The sequence below is a fragment of the Micromys minutus genome (assembly GCF_963924665.1).
Source record: "Micromys minutus genome assembly, chromosome: 31".
NCBI lineage: Eukaryota > Metazoa > Chordata > Mammalia > Rodentia > Muridae > Micromys > Micromys minutus.
In genome coordinates this window covers 10,669,895-10,690,030 of record NC_137966.1, presented here as the reverse complement: position 1 = coordinate 10,690,030, position 20,136 = coordinate 10,669,895, and the positions used below count along the sequence as shown (strand labels likewise).

At 44.0% G+C, this 20,136-nt stretch overlaps 1 protein-coding gene across 1 annotated transcript in view; it reads right to left on the bottom strand.

Annotated features, from left to right (window-relative positions):
* The window catches only part of DOCK2 (dedicator of cytokinesis 2), a 400,191-nt gene that overhangs the window by 221,984 nt on the left and 158,071 nt on the right, over positions 1-20,136 (bottom strand). The window contains exon 26 of the mRNA XM_080942111.1: positions 16,652-16,800. Coding sequence (XP_080798237.1) covers positions 16,652-16,800 — 149 coding nt within the window. The remainder of the gene's footprint in view (positions 1-16,651; positions 16,801-20,136) is intronic.

Genomic DNA, 20,136 nt, shown 5'->3' with positions numbered 1-20,136 from the left:
CTGTCTTTATTTGTTCATGATGAGATGTAGGAGAGAAGGTTTAGATCTAGACAGATTAAATTCTGGTTCTACCACAAAATCTCTCTGTAGCTGGAGACTATTTAATTACTTAAGCCCCCATTTTGTTCATCAGTAATAGGATTGTGCTAAAACCTCTTTGTTATATTTTTGTATACAAATTTCTGGATGTCATAGCTGACTCATGCATGACTCATGCATAGAAAATTAGTATTTTAACACATGGCTCTATCCTGGAGTATAACAAAGCATGTATGAATTATTAAGATGAAAGATTTGGTTAAACTCAACATTTGAGGATCATTCCAGAAAGTTGAGCACTTAGTCGCATTCACCTGAAGTCATCAACATTTAGAAGGGAATGTTTAAAGACAAATAACATCCCTCTTTATCCTTTGGCAGATCTGTTTAAGTGAACTGTCTCCAATCAGAGTCTATTGGACATAAATCTAGAAATAGAACCCATATGTTCCGAAGTCTTCTGGCAAGGCCTAACACCAAACATTATTTCCAGAAACCAGAACCATTGTTGACTGCTGTATAGACATTGTTGGCTAATTAATTAGATGCATTGATTTGCTTTATAGAAGTTCTTTTAAACTATAAGTACAACACTTACCCCCCTTTTGCCCCTCCAAAACTTCCTATGCAATCCATGGCTCTTCTCAAACTCATGGGTTTTTCTTTAACTCTTCTCTCTCTCTCACACACACAAATACACCCACTCATAAATGTCTATATGTTCCTAAATATGTAAGTTATATCTATTCAGTATGCATAATGCTACTTATATGTATTCAATCTCAGGTCTGACCTTAGTTTCAGATAACTGATAGGGGTCTCTTCCCTGAGGAAGCATCAAACACAGTTTTGAGGAGTTTCACTTGGGTAAGAGTGAAGGAAAGAGGAAACGCATTAGGCACTGCTGTCAGTAACTCCACAGTCACTGTTGACAAATTCAGTCATGAAATTTCCATCAAGATCCCACAGCGACTTTGTGGCGACACTGGGTCCAAATGCATATCCGTGTACACGTCCTCAATCCTTCGGCTAGAATTCGACTCGATACAAACCAAATTTTTACTGACTATTCAATATGTGTCTAGTGTTGTGTAGAGATATGACAATGAACAAAACAGATGCAGTCTTTAGGCTCCTGACTTTCTTGCCTATTGGGAAAAGAGACTTGGTAAAGGCGAGCCACGTGTGATATGCACATCGCAAATGGCAGAGTGCACACAGTAGGTCCATAAACTGTTTAGGTGATAAGGAGGAAATGGGAGACCATGATCCCAGCCTCAGGGTTTAGTTTAGTGCATTAAGCATGCCTGGACAGGCCAGTCCTTGCATGCATACACTGGCATAGAAACTTGATGAGAAATTCATGTAACATTCTCAACCAATGAGTCAACCTACCGAGGTCTCTGCAGTGCTCAAGGTTGGTACCTGCTTTTTATGTAGTGTTTAATGCAGTGGCAGCAGATTTACCTTTCTCATTCGGTTCTGCTGAGCATCAGAAATAAAATTAGTGTCAGCATGTCTTTCTAAAAAGTAGACTAATTGAAGACGGAAAGATCAATCAAACCTCAGAGGTGCATTATGGAATGTCTGCTTAAAATGTGGAATTATGCCAAGATGTGTAAACAGAGAAGAAACATGGGGTCGGATTAGTCTTCTCCTTGTAAAGTCTATAGACCTGATATAGGACCCCCTTAGAAGAGTCGTTTTAGTAAATAAAAGCCTAGGTCACATTTTCAAAGAGACACTGGAGGATCCCATTGTGTGGAATGAGTTGGGTGGATCAGACAGTGGGTGCTATTCTTAGGTACTCAGAGCAAAATTCATTATAGCCACAGTGCTGAGCACAGTTCTAGGCCTGTGATACCGAGCAGACTTGATGTTGGAGACAGGAGCTAGAAGGTGCTGGGAAATGCCGTCTTTGGGGCAACCCACCTTCTCTGCCTCTGCACTCCTGGTGCGGCTTGCTGCAGGATGTATAGCAGCTGCCTAGTTAATATTCAGTGAGTGGTTCTATAGAAAGGCATTGCTCCCGTTGAAAGAGGAATTTGCAACACGAACAAGTATAACACCACATGTGATCATTTTTCTGAAGTCCAGCATATTGCCTGCGCTACCAGAAGGCAGTAGAGACAATTACAAAGGTGGGGATAGAGGAATTACAGGGTTTCCTAACAGGCAAGGAAAGGGGGTCAAGTCCTGTCAGCAAAGGTAATGTCCAGCTCCCAGGGGTCATGGCTAAGATGTCTAGAGCGGAAGGGCAGGTGACAGAAAGGGTGAATCCAGTCACCTAGGGAAGAAGAAGTGGGGCTGTGCCTTTTGTTGAGTGATTCTACAAACAAGACAGGATATATTTGTGAGCTGGAATCAAGATGTGCATCACCAGATGCAGGCCTTCAGGACAAGCAGCATGAAGAGAAGGGGGCCTTTTAGGGTATTCAGAACCCATGATAAATGACAGCAGGAGGAAGGCCATGGAAGCCTCGTGGGAGGGCAAGAGCATGGTTTGTTAGGATGTAAAAAACAGCAGGAAAGAGTCAGGGAGAAAAGCTCTCTCTCTCCCTCTCTCTCTCTCCCTCTCTCTCTCTCCCTCTCTCTCTCTCTCTCTCTCTCTCTCTCTCTCTCTCTCTCTCTCTCTCTCTCTCTCTCTCTCTCTCTCTCTCCTGTGTGTGTGTGTGTGTGAACTTGGATTTCAGGCAGGAGATATGAGGGCAGAGAATCACAGAGAAGGGCAGCATGCTAGGCTGCTCAGGAAATCTTGGGAACTAAATCTCCTTTCCTATGTGAGCTCCTGGATCAGCTTTTAAAAAAAATCTCCAAGACAAAAGTTTCATAATATATCCCTGAAAAGATGTCCATTCTAGAACTCCTGAACTGTTTGCTGGAAGCTTCCCTGGTGCAGTTCCTGGATACTATTCTTAGATGGTGTGTGACATCTAGGGCCTTGCAGATGGCAGGATGGCTCAAAAGCAGCCCCCCCTAACACACACACACACACACACACACACACACACACACACACACACACACACACACGTCTCTTAAAGATTCACATTTATATCCATGGAACAATCAACGTCATGGTTCCCACAGAAACTAGTGGCCCAGGCATGACCAATATTCATTCTGCTGCTGAGGGTGGGAAGGTAACCAGGGTATTGTACAACAATAGAGTTTTCAGGAAGCCAGTGACCAGACAGTGGAGGTTTAGTTTAATGGCAGCTCTTTCCAACCGGGGGCCTTTATACAAGAATCCCCTGTGGGTGGTTTCTTCCAGAGAACCAGCGGTGCCTTGCAGGGAATGGAAGGGGCCGGTTCTTGAGCTCAGCTTTGGTATTGTGGGAAGAGATTCTCTCCTCTGTTTTTACAAGGAAAAGGGTTACTAGGGAGAAGAAATTGAAGTGTGCCTGTAAGAACTCTATAGTTAAGGGAAAAAAATCTCACACACTATTATCTTAAAATTTAAAAAGCAAGAAAAATTGCAGGATGAATAAAACGACTAATTCTGATGTTTCTAACCGTTGCGCCCACACGTAAGCTTTCTTCTTTTAAAAGTATTTTGTGCATGTTCCTTTGAGATAGGTTCTCTCTATAAGTCCAGGCTGGCTTGAAACTTGTGATGCTCCTGCCTCAGTTTCCCAAGTGCTGAGGTTATAGGAGTGTACCACCACACGCCACTCTCTTCCCGGCTGCTGGATTTCTGGCACCTACTTGCACTTGGTTCTCGTTCCCCAGACACACACCTCACTCCCGTCGTCCTGTCCTTGATCCTAGAGAAACACGAAGGGAGACGGACTGGGCAAAGACATAAATAGAGGTAGAGAGCCCACCTTGGCTGTAGGCAAAGAAATCTTTTAAACTCTGGTCATGGGAGATTAAGAAAAAAAAAAAGGCTGAGCACTTCCAGAAGCATTGTGAGATGGTGCTGATGGGACAGAAGACACTGGGTTATTAACTTTATTGGGGAGTTCTAGTCGAGCATCTCCAAAAGCTGTCTTCTCATTTTCCAAGTGGATCTCCTAAGAACGAATGACCCAATGACCATTTGGAAAATGAAGCCAAAACCCTGATTTTCTGAGCCTGTCCGGGAGAGAGCAGATAACATTAAAGCAAAACGCTCTTGCTTAGGAGCTCCCGTAAGGACAGGTCAGTCGGGAAGTCCCCGGGACATGCTGCATCATGGCAAGTTGGAAACAGGCCTTACTCATCCGTTCCTCAAGTCGCTAGTCCCAGCTCAGTGAGTGTTTGATGAGTGTTTGCTAACCAATTACCTAGCTGTTCACCACTGGGAAACTCCAATGGCTTCCACATGAGCTCAGCAGCTGACGGCCGCTTTGCTAGTAGGATCCTCTAGTCAGGTTAGTCCTCGGTTAGTAGACTCTGTCATCAGGACGTTATAGACAGAGAAGCATTTATGTGCCACACTGAGACGGGCAACCTGGAGACAATCTCTGCTCTCTGAGCTCCCCGTTTGTAATGAGTCCCTACTTAAATACTTTTACATTTAACATCTTGCTGCTGTGAAATAATTTTACAATTCATTGAAAAGTTATAAAGTAGAGATGAATAGTTTCTCTGTCGCCCTGTCCCATTGTCCCCTCTAAGACTTCATGTGAACGAAGAACTGTTATCTAACTGTAATGTTTCCCGACTATTTCTCTATTGTCAATGAGCCCATTCAAGGGCCTGTGGTGAATGTTTCCTAAACCTCTCCATTCTTAGTGCTTCTGTCTTCACTGACTTTGGGAGCTTAAATTCGGAAGGTACTTATGTTCTACTTTGTCTTCCTCAGCCTGGTCCCCTTCAGTGGCTCATTGTTAGATGAAGGTTGGTGTGTGAGCAAGGTTACCATAGAAGCCGCATATCCTTCTCAGGGTTTCCTAGAGGGGGTCCTGTGGTACTGACCCTCAACATCAGTAGTCTCCATCTTCCTAACACTGAGACCCTTTAATACAGTTCCTCATGTTGGGGTGACCCCCAACCATACAATTACTGCTTTGCTATTTCATAACTATGATTTTGCTACTGTTCAGAATCGCAATGTAAATATCTCATAAGCAGATTACCTGAGATACCATCTGGAAATGGGTATATCGTTTGAGAGGGTTGAGAACCAACCACGGTTCTAGAAAGCAAAGTTCTCCAACAGAATTGAGAAGCTCAGAGCTCATTCTTCACCACCTGGCTATATGGATCCTAATAGTGCCTTCCCTTTCAATAAGGCAGGAAACACAAGAGCATCCCCGAGTCCTAAGAGTTGTTCCTGGATATTACTTACATCAAGGGAGGGTGTTGGGGAACCCTGATTTATATGGGTCAGTCAGAAGCACAGGGAAAACAACTTCACTCCTCAACCTGGCAGATATTTTTCTACCTCCAGGTAGACATGACCAGAGTCAGAGTAGTTTTTATTGAATAAATGATCGCTTACATAGTCTATGGGAATCCATCCTTGCAAACTAGAATCAAAAGCACCCCACGTTACCAGAGGTATTATAAGAAACACTGGAGCCAGAGTCTGTTTTCTACTCATCATGTATGGTCTCCCCACCCTGAAGTTAGTGTTTTTCTACTTTACTTATCACAGCCTTGTCAACTCATTATCAGAGAGGCTTCCTCTGGCAGCAGATGGGATTGGACGCAGAGACCCACTACTAGACATTATGTGGAGAGGACGCCATCTGGAGTTCAGAAGAACATGGCCCACTGAGTCAACCAGACTGAAGCCCATGGTATGCATGGGTCTGTACCAGTTCTTTGCATGTTATGGCGGTTAGCTTTGTGTTATTGTGGGACTCCTAACAGTGGAGGTAAGTGTGTCTCTGACTCTTTTGCCTCCTATTTTCCACTTACTGGGTTTCCCAGGCCAGCCTCAGTGTGAGGGGTTTATTTAGCCTCGTCTTATTGTCTTAGTCAGGATTTTTATTCCTGTACAGAATATCATGACCAAGAAGCAAGTTGGGGAGGAAAGGGATTACTCAGCTCACACTTCCATATCGCTGTTCATCACCAGAGGAAGTCAGGACTGGAACTCAAGCAGGTCAGGAAGCAGGAGCTGATGCAGAGGCCATGGAGGGATGTCATTTACTGGCTTGCTTCCCCTGGCTTGCTCAGCCTGCTTTCTTATAGAACCCAGGTCTACCAGCCCAGGAATGGCTCCACCAACAGTGGGCTGGGCCCTCCCCCTTTGATCACTAGTTGAGAAAATGCCTTACAGCTGGATTTCATGGAGGCATTTTCCCAACTGAGGCTCCATTCTCTGTGATTAACTCCAGCTTGTGTCAAGTTGACACAAAACCAGCCAGTACAATTGACCTCTTGACAACTTGACATGCAAACAAATCAATATTAATCTTCAAACCTTACTTTCTTGTTCATCCCCAAGATCTAGATAACCTTAACAGTCCTACAGTCTTTACCAATTCTTACATTTTAAAATTGCAATACCTTTAAAATATTCAGTCTCTTTTAAAAATCAAAGTATTTTTACAATTCAAAGTCTCTAAACTGTGGGCTCCTCTTCATCCTTCAAGAGGGAAATTATCAGGGCACAGTCACAGTCAAAGCAAACTCAGCCTTTAACCATCCAGTGTCTAGAAATCCACTTACCAACTTCTGGGCTCCTCCAAGGGCTTGGGTCACTTCTCCAGCTCTGCCCTTTGTAGCACACACTTTGTCTCCTAGGCTCCAGCTGCCTGTTCTCCACTGCCACTGCTGTTCTTGGTGGTCACATCATGGTACTGGCATCTCCAAAACACTACTGTCAGTCCTGGGGCACTAATTGCCACTGAGGATGCACCTTCACCAATGGCCTTCCATGGCCTCTCACAGTGCTGAGCCTCAGCTGCTCTCCATGACCCCTTCATTCCTTCAAAATCAGTACCACTTGGGTGACTCTTACACAGTACCAAGTCCAGCCACAGCACGAAGTACAACCTTGGCTATCTCTGGAACACATCCTCTTTGTGCTCCCCAAAAACAGTTCCCAGAAGATTTCACCTCAATAATGCTGGTCTCTTATTAATCACCACTAATTTCTTAGCTCCAGCTGACCAGCATCAATAGTCCCAGTAATGCAAAGGTTTTGCTTTAGTAGTTCTGGTATCTTACTAATCGCAGCTGATTCTTCAGCCCCAGCTAACCAAAACCACAGAATCTTCACAACCAAAACAGCAACAGCCCTGATCAAAGAGTCTTTAATCTTCCTTCTGAAATTTCACAAGCCAGGCCTCCATCTTCTGCACTGTTCTCAACATTATCTTCCAAGCTCCTACTGAACATCCCACAGAGCTCTTAATATCCCAATGGCTCTTCTAGCTCAAAGTTCTAAAGTCCATCCATAGTCCTCCCCAAAACATGGTCAGGTTGTAACAGGAACACCCCACTATGACTGTACCAGTTTGTCTTAGGGTTTCTATTCCTGCACAAAATATCATGACCAAGAAGCAAGTTTGGGAGGAAAGGGTTTATTGAGCTTACATTTCCACATTGCTGTTCATCACCAAAGGAAGTCAAGATTGGAACTCAAGCAGGTCAGGAAGCAGGAGCTGATGCAGAGGCCATGGAGGGATGTTACTTACTGGCTTGCTTTCCCTGGCTTGCTCAGCCTGCTTTCTTATAGAACCCAGGTCTACCAGCCCAGGGATGGCACCACCCACAATGGGCTGGGCCCTCCCCCCTTGATCACTAGTTGAGAAAATGCCTTACAGCTGGATCTCAAGGAGGCATTTCCCCAACTGAGGCTCCTTTCTCTGTGATAACTCCAGCTTATGTCAAGTTGACACAAAACCAGCCAGTACACTCATTGTATCTTATCTTTTCCTGTTCAGTTGCTGTCTCTTGAAGTCCCCACACCTTTCTGAAGGGAAACGGAAGTGGGGAAGGAGGAGTGGATTTTGGGGAGAGGGGAGCTGAGAGCACAGCTAGAGGGAGTGGAGGAAGGGGAAACTGTGGTCAGAATGTATTGTATGGGAGAAGAATATTTTCAATGTTTAAAAATGGATATACTTAAGGAAAATACTTTAAGACTCCTCGACCATAATGCTTCTCAATTTGTTCATTTCTTCAGGAGTAGGTGTCAGTTCTTCCCAATAACAATGGATGCCCTAGTGCCCATTTAATGTAAAGAACAATGTTTACCTTGTCATTAAGGGTAGGGATAATCCCCGAATCACATCTGCCTTTCCTGAACCTGTAGGATAAGGAGACTCAGCAGATAAGACTCCTTCCCGATTTCCTAGGCTCCATTTTGTAATGACCCATACAAGATGTCAGAATCTTCAGGACCCTCAGGGAAGAGGCCATCGTCAACCAATGAACACCATCACAAGAAATGAGCCATATCTCCCCTCCGTGGCCTAAGGTCGGATGCTCAGTTTGTCTTCAAATCAATTCGTCCCTGGAAGGCAATCTCTTCCACCAATTCTGTGAGGACCAATGCAAGCCAGCAGATTCAGACAGGGCGAGAGTACCTAGGTGGCACCCACAAGCTTTGGGTGTTTGTTTGTTTGTTTGCTTGCTTGGGATAGTCCTTCTGGAACCCTGTCAGTGGTATGCAAGTAGACTTTTATGAACTCTACCTAGGAAATGTATTTTTAAATGCTGGCCATGATATAATATTTAGTCACTTTTAAAAAAGTACTTTCTTCCAAGTTTTCAGGCATAATAACCAAGCATTCCATTGAATTTGTGTCACTCAGACACATAGGGGTAAATAATCTTAAGTGCATAGGTAAAAATAGAACCTTACAAGCTAATTAGGGATGCTTCGAGTATCTACTACTTTTGAATTTAATGTGGTCCATTTAATTATAGCCATAAATAAATGTTTAATCAGGGTCGTTACTTAGTGATTGTCTTGAAAACTTTCTAACAAACCAACATACGGCTTCGAGGAATCAGTATAAGTGAATACCAAGATCCCACAATTGGTACGATGGCTTTCACAAGTCCAGAGGCTCTGGGAAACTCCAAAGGAGCCCGCAGAAATGCAGCATGACCCTTCCTTTTAAGATCTCCCTGAAGGACTGAGCCCTGGTGCTGAAAGCTGTACCCAGAAGCAACATCCACTGCTCCTTCACCAGCTTCCTACTGGTCAAAGAGGGACCAAATCACCAGCCACCACCAGGCCTGCCTGGAGCTAGCCTTCCAGGTTAATCTGGCCACAGTTTCCCCTGGGCTCTGTCCCTGTAGTTAATGCCCATGGCAGCCCACTTGGCTCTTGAGTGACCCTAAAAGGATTATATGCTTGTTTTCAGAGCAGCCTGCAATGGTAGCTTAAAGAACACGGGAAATAAGGCACCTATACCAAGAAAGAAGGAAAACATCACGAAATGCATGTTGTAGGCCTGGGGTGTGCTCCATCAGTCTGTAGCTGTTCATTCCTGTGATCCTGATACAGCCTAGGAGTGTGTCTCCTTTTTAATGGGGACTTGATTGATTCTACAAGATTTCAGCATTAAAAAGATAGGATTCCCCCCTTACTCTGGTCATGGGTGGCATCATGTATACATTCCTATGCATGCTGGGAAACACCCCAAACAGTAATGGGATAAGCCAGGAGTTTGGCCTTGGCTCTAAAGTATGATTTCTGACCTTTAGGGCTAGAATATTAGGGAGACAGCCATGTTCGTGTGCAATGGGGAGAGGCACTAGGGGAAGATGTGAATTTAGGGGTGTGATAGGAGAATTTTCCTCACATTAGCAGCCGGATTGCTAACTCACTGCTTCCTGAGACTTAGCTTCCTCCGTAGCAAAAGGAGGATCACGAACCGCCTTTCAGCACTCGATGAATACCAACTAACAAGAGCTGTGTCATCCCTTCTGAAAAGCCATTGCTGCAGCTTAGGGAGGGCACACTTCATACCATAGAAGCAGAAGAGTGGCGGCCATGAGCTGCGCCGTGGGATGCCGCACAGCAAGCCCTGCCTCCGTGCCCTCCATCTGAGTACCGGGGAGAGGAAGCAGTGCAGGTAGGTGAGAAGAAACCCCGTTACTTTGGCCAAAAGTGGTGTTGATTCCCGGGAGTTAGACAGTAAGGACAGGAGGCAGAGGAAGCCGCCTTTGACCCTCTTCCAGGCAGGCTGCCCACAACTCTGGGTTCTCTGAGATTTGGAAATAGGAAATGAGGGTAAAATGGAAGAAATGACTGGGTGGAAAGTAAGGAGGATACTGGTCAGACTGGGCTCTTGCAGGGAGCCCAACAGAGCAGACTAGTCGATACTAATTGTCCTGTAAAAACAATGATACACAACAGCAACTAATTAACAGCATTAACAATAAAATCAGGAGACTCAGAACAACAAATTGGAAGGAGCTCAGCTAGTATGAGCTTTCATTAAAAAGCTCCCTCTGCCCCGCCTCCTCCGCTTTAATCCTTATGGGAAGAGTAGCCTGAAGAAATGTCAAAGTAACCAATCAGATTCCGCATCCTTTTGTTTCTAAGGCAGCTCAAGCTGCGCTGCACCAACTAGCTGCTCAGCCACATGCAGTGGAACTCCTTCTAACGTTCAGAACACTGCCTGGTTCGCCAGTCAATAAAAACCAATTCAGTGTCTAAAGTCAACTGGATACATTTTTTTTTTTTTTTTTTTTGATGAAACAAAATTGTCTTGTTCAGACCAGTGGGGAGGTGGGACTAATTGTATCCCTTTGCAACTGATGTCCAAAGAGCAAAGAAAATAAGCCTTGAGAGAGAGAGAGAGAGAGAGAGAGAGAGAGAGAGAGAGAGAGAGAGAGAGAGAGAGAGAGAGAGAGAGAGTGTTAGTTCTCGGGAGATTCTCGGCCTGTCATTCATTGTTTGGGGCAGGGTGCTCTGAGCACAACATACCTTCCTTCCCAGCAGCCTTGGGAGCCAATTGCTATGGGGACAGCAGTGGTAGAGGTAAGTGTAGCTGATGTCTGTCTTAGGGCACTTCAGTCCTGCAAATACTCATCCTCAGAGTATGATCACACAAATACACAATCCAGCTACTTAGTGGCTCCTGGGACCACAGCAGAGGAGCAGAGGAGGAGGAGAGAAGGTTCCCCCAAGAACTTCAGATCTAGCCTTAGGTAGGATTTAGCTAGGCAAAGAACAGCAGCCACTTTCAAACAATGCCAAGAGGGGACCGGAGCTGAGAAAGGACCATAGCACAGCTTTGGACTGCAGGCAGATGGAGTATGAGCAGGATGTGGCACTCAGGTCAGCTCTGTGACTTAGAGGGTGAGACTTGTGCTCTGAACATCTGTGCTCCAAAGCCTGGCTGGAGAAATAATACAAAAGAGTTGGGACAGGAATGCCATCTCAGTGGACACATAAGAAAGAAAAAAAAAAAGCAGAATTGAAGATAAGGAAGCTTTTCAATTCTCTCAAGGGTTTGGGGTGGAGGGGGAATAGGGACAAAATTGGGAAAACTCTGGACCTCTCTAAAGCTACCAGAAATTTGGGATCTTCCCTACAGAGAAGGCAAGGGAAGGAGCAAAGGCTAGATCTGCGTGAGACTGCAGAGCGTCTTCCTCACCTCACACCCAGGTACAGCCGACAGACCACAGCACACAGACAAACAAAACCCCACATTTATAACACACATGTGTAGACATGGCTTCATTCCACATCCCAGGCTGGTCTTGAGCTAGCAGGTGATCCTCCTGCCTCAGTCTGCCCAGCGCTTGGCTTAAAGCCCCTTCATTTCTTAAATGGTGATTCTGAGCACTCCTGGCTCCATGATTCCTCATCCAAGGAATGAGCAACCTTACCCCTGTGACTGCTACATGAGACATGAAACGGTCACCCTCTGTCCTCCTCGTGAAATGGAATGTAAAAATGAGTGTCCTGGTTTAGGGTGTGGGGGGGGGGGGGAATCTTGTCCAGTTCGGTGCAACACTAAATTGTCTGCATACCTCAGGTGGCTATGAGGGACAGGATGAGATCTCTGGGAAGCCATCTTTGAGGGTCACCAGAGCTGACAGCCAAACTTGCTCAGTGACAAAGAAAAAGGAGTTGACAGAAACAGGAGCCAGGCGGCTTGTTCCATCCCTGAGCTGGCACCTTTCCTAGGCTAGAAGCGCAGCAGCTGAATGAGGAAATTTAGCACTATTTAATTGAAATAAATAGCAATTAAAAAAACCTCATAACCAGCTAAGACAGTTCGACAAGTGATAAGCCACTCAGACTTCCTCCCGGGTGTGGCTGCAATGATTCCAGCAGTGACAACTGAGGAAAAGCATCCTCCCCATCCTCCGAACACAGGCCCCGCCCCCGCAGGGAAGCCTGGTATCCCACAGGACACTCTAACTGCTACATTTCTGTACATAGCTCCTCCCAGAATTGGCTCCAGTCAGGTCATCTTCTAAGCTCGGGATGAGACAATGTCTTGCTACATGGCATCAGCTAAGGATCAGTATCAACCGGCCCTGCTGTCAGGAGAGCAGGTCTGACTAAGCAGAAGAAAAATGTCAGGAGGGGAGGGGGTACTTTCTAGTTGGTTTCCTTTCACAGTCTAGGAGTTGTTTGCACTTGTGCAAAGCAAGCCTGGTGTCACCCGCTTTGGGTTCCTTCCTTCCCTTCTTTTAAACTGATCTTGAAGGTGAGCACGCAAAGTAATGGCTCTCACCTTTAAACATGTTATTTTACATTGATCCTTCCACTCCGTTCCCCCACTGCCCTCCGTGTGACCCTCCCACCTGCAGCTCCCACGCAGTAAATCATGCCTTCTGCTTTTCATATGTGTGTATACATTATGTATGTGTATGTATATGTGTATATTATATGTATACTTATGTGTAGTATATGTATATTTGTATATATTACATGTATATGTATATTATGTGTATATTATATGTATATGTACATATATCCCATAATCTTATTTTCCATCTCCTTGACAATCTTTCCCTCCCTCATCATGACCCCCCCTTTTGAGCTTTGTAACCTACAAGCACATATATAAGCAAAAATACAAAGTGACCCATATGTATATATTATTTTAAATCTAGGTTCAGCGTGTGAGAAAGCACGCAGTGCTCATATTCCCAACTCTGGTTTATTTCTCTTGACATAATGATTTCCAGTTGCATCCGTTTTCCTCCAAATGCCAGGATTTCAGGGTTTTTGTTTTTTTTTTTTTTTTTTTTTTGGTTTTTCTTTTTTGTTTTGTTTTGTTTTTTGTTTTTTTGTTTTTTTTTTTTTGTCTGAGTGTATAAAATCCTGTTGTTCGTACATCGGGTCTCTGCATGGCCCACGCCACTGCTGCCCTGCCTAAATGCATCCTGGAGTAGAATGAGTCCGTTGGAAGTCTTCGTTATCCTGTGGATTACTAAATGCAGATTGGGTAGGGCTCTTGAATTAAGGAAGTAGAGAAGTGAAAAGGAGCTTAGCTACTCCTCGGGTTCAACGGTTCCTCACTGCTGGGTCCCGTATCCGATATCCTGTCTGAGATGCTTGTATTACCATTCACAACAGTAGCGAAACTATAGTTGTGAAGTACCAGTGAAAGTGATGCTGTGACTGGGGGGTCACCACAGCAACGAGGAACTGTGCGAAAGGGTGGAGGCATTAGGAAGGTTGAGAAGCACTGCTCTAGAAAATACTGCAGGAAAGTACAGTGGGTCACATTCCAGCATGACCTACAGACACCTGTGCACTTGATGAGAGAAACCATCAGGCATCGGACCCCATCCTTCAGACCTGATGATCAAACCATCATCAGTATCCCCCAGATCCCTAGAGCTGTTGGAACCCTGGCCTGATGCCCTTCAGTACCCAGCAACTCTTCAGTGCTGTGCCTCCTCTGGTCCCCTAGCACTGAAATCACAAGGCTTGGGCTGGGGCCTCAGCACTGCCATTTTTCAAAGTCACCACCAACTGCAGCAAGAGGGATTCTGATCAGGTAGTTTGGGATTTCTGGTTTACAGTTGGGCTCCTTGCACTCCTGTCCACAGAGTCCTAGAAGAAACTGTTCGGTGGGGACATGGTTTTACTCCCCAGAAACAGGAGGTGTGAAGGGGGGGGGGGAGCTCACAAGATCGGAACCTTGCACCAACTTGTTGGTGATGCCATCTGGTAAGACAGTGGCTCATCCCAAGAGAGGAGTAGGCCAAGTCTCTAGTTGGATCTCATTATGAAAGCAACTTAGCCAGGGAAGGTGACACCATACCTCCTACACGGTCAGCCCAGGAGTTACTCAGGGCCTCCTACTCCCTGTAGGCTTTGAAGCCCGAGTCCCAAGGCTTAGTGACACAGAAGTCCCCTCTCACAGAAGAGAAGCAGGGTCTATGATATTACTAAAGTTACAACAGGATGACAACATGCTGAGCAGAGCTGGGAGTGGTGCCATTCCCCTGACAGAGCTTCAGCACCTATAGAAACTAACTGAGCACTACATCAGGAATAAGGGTAACAAAGGTTCTCATTACAACTGCGCTTCCCCAAGCCATGACTTCCCAAACTTCAAGTAAACTCCAAAGGGCCACTGCAAATTGCGACTCAACAGAAAGGAAACATTAAGATACTTCTGAGAAACTGGAGCCCCAAGCTCCCACGTCCTTATCTTGTAAGACCAAACTCCTTTCCAGCTCAAAATAACAATAAATCCGGGTTCAATGGCAAATCCCCGTGCCAACCGAATTGCCGGCAAGCAGATGTGCCTAGAAACGCCGTCACCCCAATCTCGTCACCAGAGAACTGTTGAGACCTCCAGTTCTCAGCCTCCCTATTCTCGCTCCGAGAGACGAGCTTGTGAACAGGAAGGAAATGGCAGTGCTCTTGTGCTTCCGTGGCCATGACACACGGACCACACAGTGTGATGAACCTCAGTTGGAATTACGTCATCTGGCCTTACTTAATGAGTGACTATGAATCTCAATAGTTTCATAAAGTGGAAATAATGAACCTTACTATTCAGGGCAAAGTAATAAGAATGCATGAATTGCATTCTGCACAATGCCCAGAGAACAGCAAATAGCTAAAAATCATAATTATTCGCAACCTTTGACCATTAGCTGGTCTCACTCCTTTGTGAATGCTTCCTTGATAGCTCCCCCCCTCTCTCCTACCCCAGTGCCCTCCCACACAGTTAGTCACTCCTTGATGTGTCTGATGCTTTTAGTATGCATCTATAGTTCAGTTATGTTACATTTTTTCATATTTTATGTTTAACCCATATCTGCGAAGAAATGTCTTGTGTTTAGAACCCATGTTGAAACCTAACCAGTAGTTACAAACATTTTAACCAAAAAGTTATAACTTAAGGATCATCTATTGATTATATAATTAATAAATAATTAGTAATAATTTGTGTATGGAAATTTAAAAATAAATTTAAAAATTTATTTAGGAACAAGTTTTCAAAAATTAGAATTTGCTGTCTGTGTCCTTAACACATGGTAGTTTAAAGTTTTTGTTTCTGTGGGCATTTTGGAGTTGGGATTTCAGATTACAGCCTGAATATTCCAGTTGCTTATGTATATTTCTGTAACCACATTCTTGAGGAGTCATTTCATACTTTGTATCCCCAATTCCTAGTACATACTTGATGTGCTCCATGTATTTCTGAGTGAAGGAAAAAATATATATTGATGGATGGATGGATGGATGGATGGATGAAAGAAACACACCTCTGTTTTTACCCAATAAGTAGATGACTGCTTGTTAGGATGGTTAGTGCAGGAGGAAAAAAATAACAGAAATCACATGTTGGGAGCTTGATAATCAGAACTGGCTATGAAATACAAGCAGTACAGAAATCTCTCCTTGAGACGGTTTAAAGCCACTGCCCACCACAGAGAGTTCATCCAGACAGCTCTTCTCTGAGGACTTTGCAGGAGTAAAAAGGGTTCCTACAAGGAGACATGCTTACCCAAATACTTGGTAAAGACGCCTTGATTGTTTTGAGTCTAAGACTTCTGAGTCCAGTCCCACTGAAGGGCAATGTACATTGAGACCTTTCCATAAACACTTGGCCAAGCCAAACCAACCGACCAACCCTTTCCTTCCTCTTGGGGTTCTCAGCAGGTCCGGGTTGTGGCTCAGCACTGCCTCTCAGCCTGCATGGTCCTTCAGAAGCCCCCCAGCACTCCACTGAGGCATTTCTTTAGGTTCCATGTACTAAGTCTTCACTGTTTCAGCCTTGTCCCTCAAGAATCACACTCCACACCCTTTCTCCAGAGTGTGAGCCTGAGAAACTGGCTGAGGCGGTCTCTGTCGCTATAAGAAGTATCCAGAAACACCAAACCCTAACGCTTCAGCATGACAGTCACCGAGCGTGCTCTCTTGAACACATTGGCAGAAGAAGCTCCCCCTTGGTAGCCATACAAACCAGGGATGCAAAGACAGATATGTCACATGCAAACCCACCCAGAAAGGTTGTAATGTTATTCATGACTGCACATAGGGAAAACCTGTCCACTTGGACACATGACGACACAATGCCACATTCTACACCCCTAACAGCTGTCTATACCAGCTCCACCATTCCCAGCCACGGAGCTATGTTGCTGGAATAGTCAGCCTGCTGAGCAGGTGTTGATTCTTCTCTCTTTAGGTTTCAGGTGCTTTTCATCGGCATTAGTACTTGATGGTTTAATCAACTGAGCCCAGATCGGAGCCCAGGGTAGCAACCTCATCCTGGGGACTCACCGCATCCTGACCGCTGAGCACCTCCAAGATGCTGTTGAGCAGTTCCACGCAGTACTTCTTCTCCAAGACCTGGTACTGCCCATCGTCCCTCTGCTCTAGCAGCTCCTTCAGCTCCTTGGTGATGACAGGAAGCAGAATGTCCCGGCATTCTGCAAGCAAAAGAGTGCCAGGCATATAGGGTTACTGTCTAGTTTTCTTTATTACACACAGACACACACAATACATACAATACAATACATACATACATACAAACACACACACACATATATACATGTTATAAATGTGTACATGTGTATTACATACATTTATGAATATATAGAAAACATTCTCTGTTTTTTTCTCATGGAAACATTCACTTTCATATTACAATACAGTTGTAAATAAATATACTGTACTCTATCTACTTATAACAGATCTACCCTATGATACTCATGTTGTTACAGAACTTAACAATTTATATGGTTTTTTTCATTAGGTTGATAATTAACAAATATATCTTCCTTGTTAAAGAAAAATTAAGTATTAAATGTTAGGTTAAGATTTCCTTAGAATATAATTCACAATCCTGGTTTTTGCCCCTGAACCTCATTACCTCGAATCCTCTAGGTATTTTATTTCATATGTTTAAGTATGTAAATGCATACATACACATACACATATGTTCAAATATTGCAGTATAGGTTCTCTTAGTCTCGTTTTTATTTCGTGTTTGCTTGGACTCATGTTGTATTGGGTGATGAACTGTCATGGTCGTTGAGTATGACTTTCCATACAGAAGCAGAATAAATCCTTCAGTGACATTGCCTAGGTCTGCTTTCCAAAAGGTGGCTTAGTTACATGTGTGGCTTAGTTCCTTGGTACTGCTCACTAACCAATATTTCTCGGAGCAGTTTTTATATTATGACATATAACAACTAACTTAATTATTTAACTACTATAACATTCTCAACTCGTTGATGTATTTCCTTATTTAGCCATAATCCTATTGTTGGACATTTTTTTCAAATTACAAAACATTGAATGGTCTTTCACTTGCTCCTGTGCATACTGCTTTCCTATTGCAATAAATTCTTTCTCAGCGCAGAGAATCCTTCCTGTCAGCCATCTGAGGACATTTCTGGGGTGTAAGTCTTACCCAATTTTGTCTCTACATTTCCCTTTAAAAACAAAACCTTTAAGTAAAAAAAAAAAATCCAAAACTGTTTCAAACCATCCACAGTCAGATGCCACTTGAGCTAAGACATGAATCATATACACTGGAATGTCAGTTAAATTAAATCTAACAGCTCGATGTTGAACGTTTCTTTTATCTTTTGAGACACCAGGTTTCTGATGCTACAGGGATGAGCTGTGGCTCTTTCCCATTACCTACTTAAAATCTGACCAAAGTAATGAACAATAAGAAAGGGCAGAAACTAGATCAAAGAAGCCAGGCACAACTCTTGTTTCCATTCCAACACCCACACTCACATCTCTGGCCAGCATCCTGGCTGACTCTGGAAAAACCCATCATGGGCTCTAACTTGGAGAGGCTATTGGAAGAGGTCTACACTCCTTAGGATAACACCTCAGCAATGGGTCCCAAACAGGGTTGTGCCCTGACATTGGAATCCTAAGTGCCCATTATAATGGTAACAGATATTACTAACTACTGACTTGTGTTAAGTGCTTACAGTATGCTAGATTCAAATGTACTGTTGGAAGTATTTGGCAAGAGTTAACTCAGTTATTCTTCTTGGACACTGGGGGAGAAGGTGATATTATTTTGCTGATGGTATGTGTGTAGGAACTGAAGGGTTCAGAGCAATCACAGCCTGTACTCTAAACCATTGTATGGAGATTCAAGACCTCGTGGAGTTCATTTGTCAACCACATGGAGGAGGCCTTCTGCCTTTGTCTCTGTTCCCTCTTTTGGAACTATCCTGGCTCTGCCCCCTCTGATGACTAATTCTGCAACTTTTCCAGAGTCTGTGAATGATAATGTCTTCCTAATACATTTATTGAGATGTAACTTTCCAAAGTAGGTTTTTGTTGCCTGCAGATATAGAAAAAAAAAATCCTACATGTTTGTTTAGAAGTTTGCTTCAAAATGCTTTTTTTCAAAAAAGGATAGTAACTTTGAAACCTCAGGTTTGACAAAGGACATATAGGGTGTTAGGATGTGGGTGACAGAAAAACTGTGCAAGATCATTTCAGGCAGAAAGCCCTTCCTTAAAACATAGGTAGTTCCAACATCAGGATACTTCATGGCCCAAGTATGCCTCACCACTGTTCATATCTTTAAACCATCGGAAGACAAGCACCATCTTTCTCCTCAAAAGTTAAGTTTGTAGGTAGAATAACAAAGGAGATCTACAGTAACGCCAAATGTCTTCCTCCTCTATGGCTCTCTGAATAAGAGAGTCACCAAATGCCCCCTGAGGAGATTCATTGTCACTGCAAAGTATAGAATGGCTGAAGCAACCGAAGACCTAGAGCCCAAGAGCACAGAGCTTCCACGGTAAGTGTGTCTGGTGGGACAATAGGAACAGAGGTGTACATTGGTCCCCTGTTGTTACACCAGACTCCTAGTCCTGACATAAAATGTTTGTATTCTGTTGAGGCTAAAGGTCTCCAAAGTCCTTGAGGGAAAGAAAAGACAGATTAAGAGTAGACAGTTATCTTGAGTTTAATAGTGCTGGGTAGAGCATGTGCTTAGCATACGTGAGGTGCTTGGCTCAGTCCCCAGATCAAGACCAGAAAAGGTTAGGAAACCAATGTGGTAAGCACTTCTGAGACTTAAAACTTGAAGTCGTTTATACAGTGATATCAATAGGACCTGCAGGAAGCTGTCAAGTCAGATAAAGGATTAACCCATTTGTCCAACTTAACGAACTCACGCACACACTCCTTTCATTGGTCAGACACTCAGCTACATGGGTTGGAGTTCTCTATATGTGGGCTTTGTTCTGAAGTGGAAAAAAATGACCAGAGCCAACCACCTCTCAGCACTCAAGTCAAGGGAGACAAGACTTGTGCGGACGACAAAACACTGAGAATTGTACCTCCCTCCTGTGGTGTGTGAGGAATAGCTATAGCATGGGGGTGTCTTAAAATTACTTTCTAAAGTATCCCTATCTGGACCCAATGCCTGGTAAGAAATTTTAAACATTAGTGATCTTCATGAGAAGCAGCTGTCCTACAACTCCTACTTAAAACTGAGCTAAAATAGTATATTTTTATCCTTAGAAAGTATGGTGGTGAGCTCCCCAGTACTAGAGGTGTTCAAACACTGGGTATCTGTTAACACACTAGGATATTAAAGGTCAGACAATGAGTTAAATGAAATCATCACTAAAGCCTCTTTCGAAATTCTACAACCACATACAATACAGGCTCACGAAAATGGCTGGAGGAAGGATGGACAAGTGGAAGTGTTAATACTGAAGTAGACCAGACCCAAGAAATAAAGCACTCCATCAATCTGAAAGGTGTGGGCTTTAGAT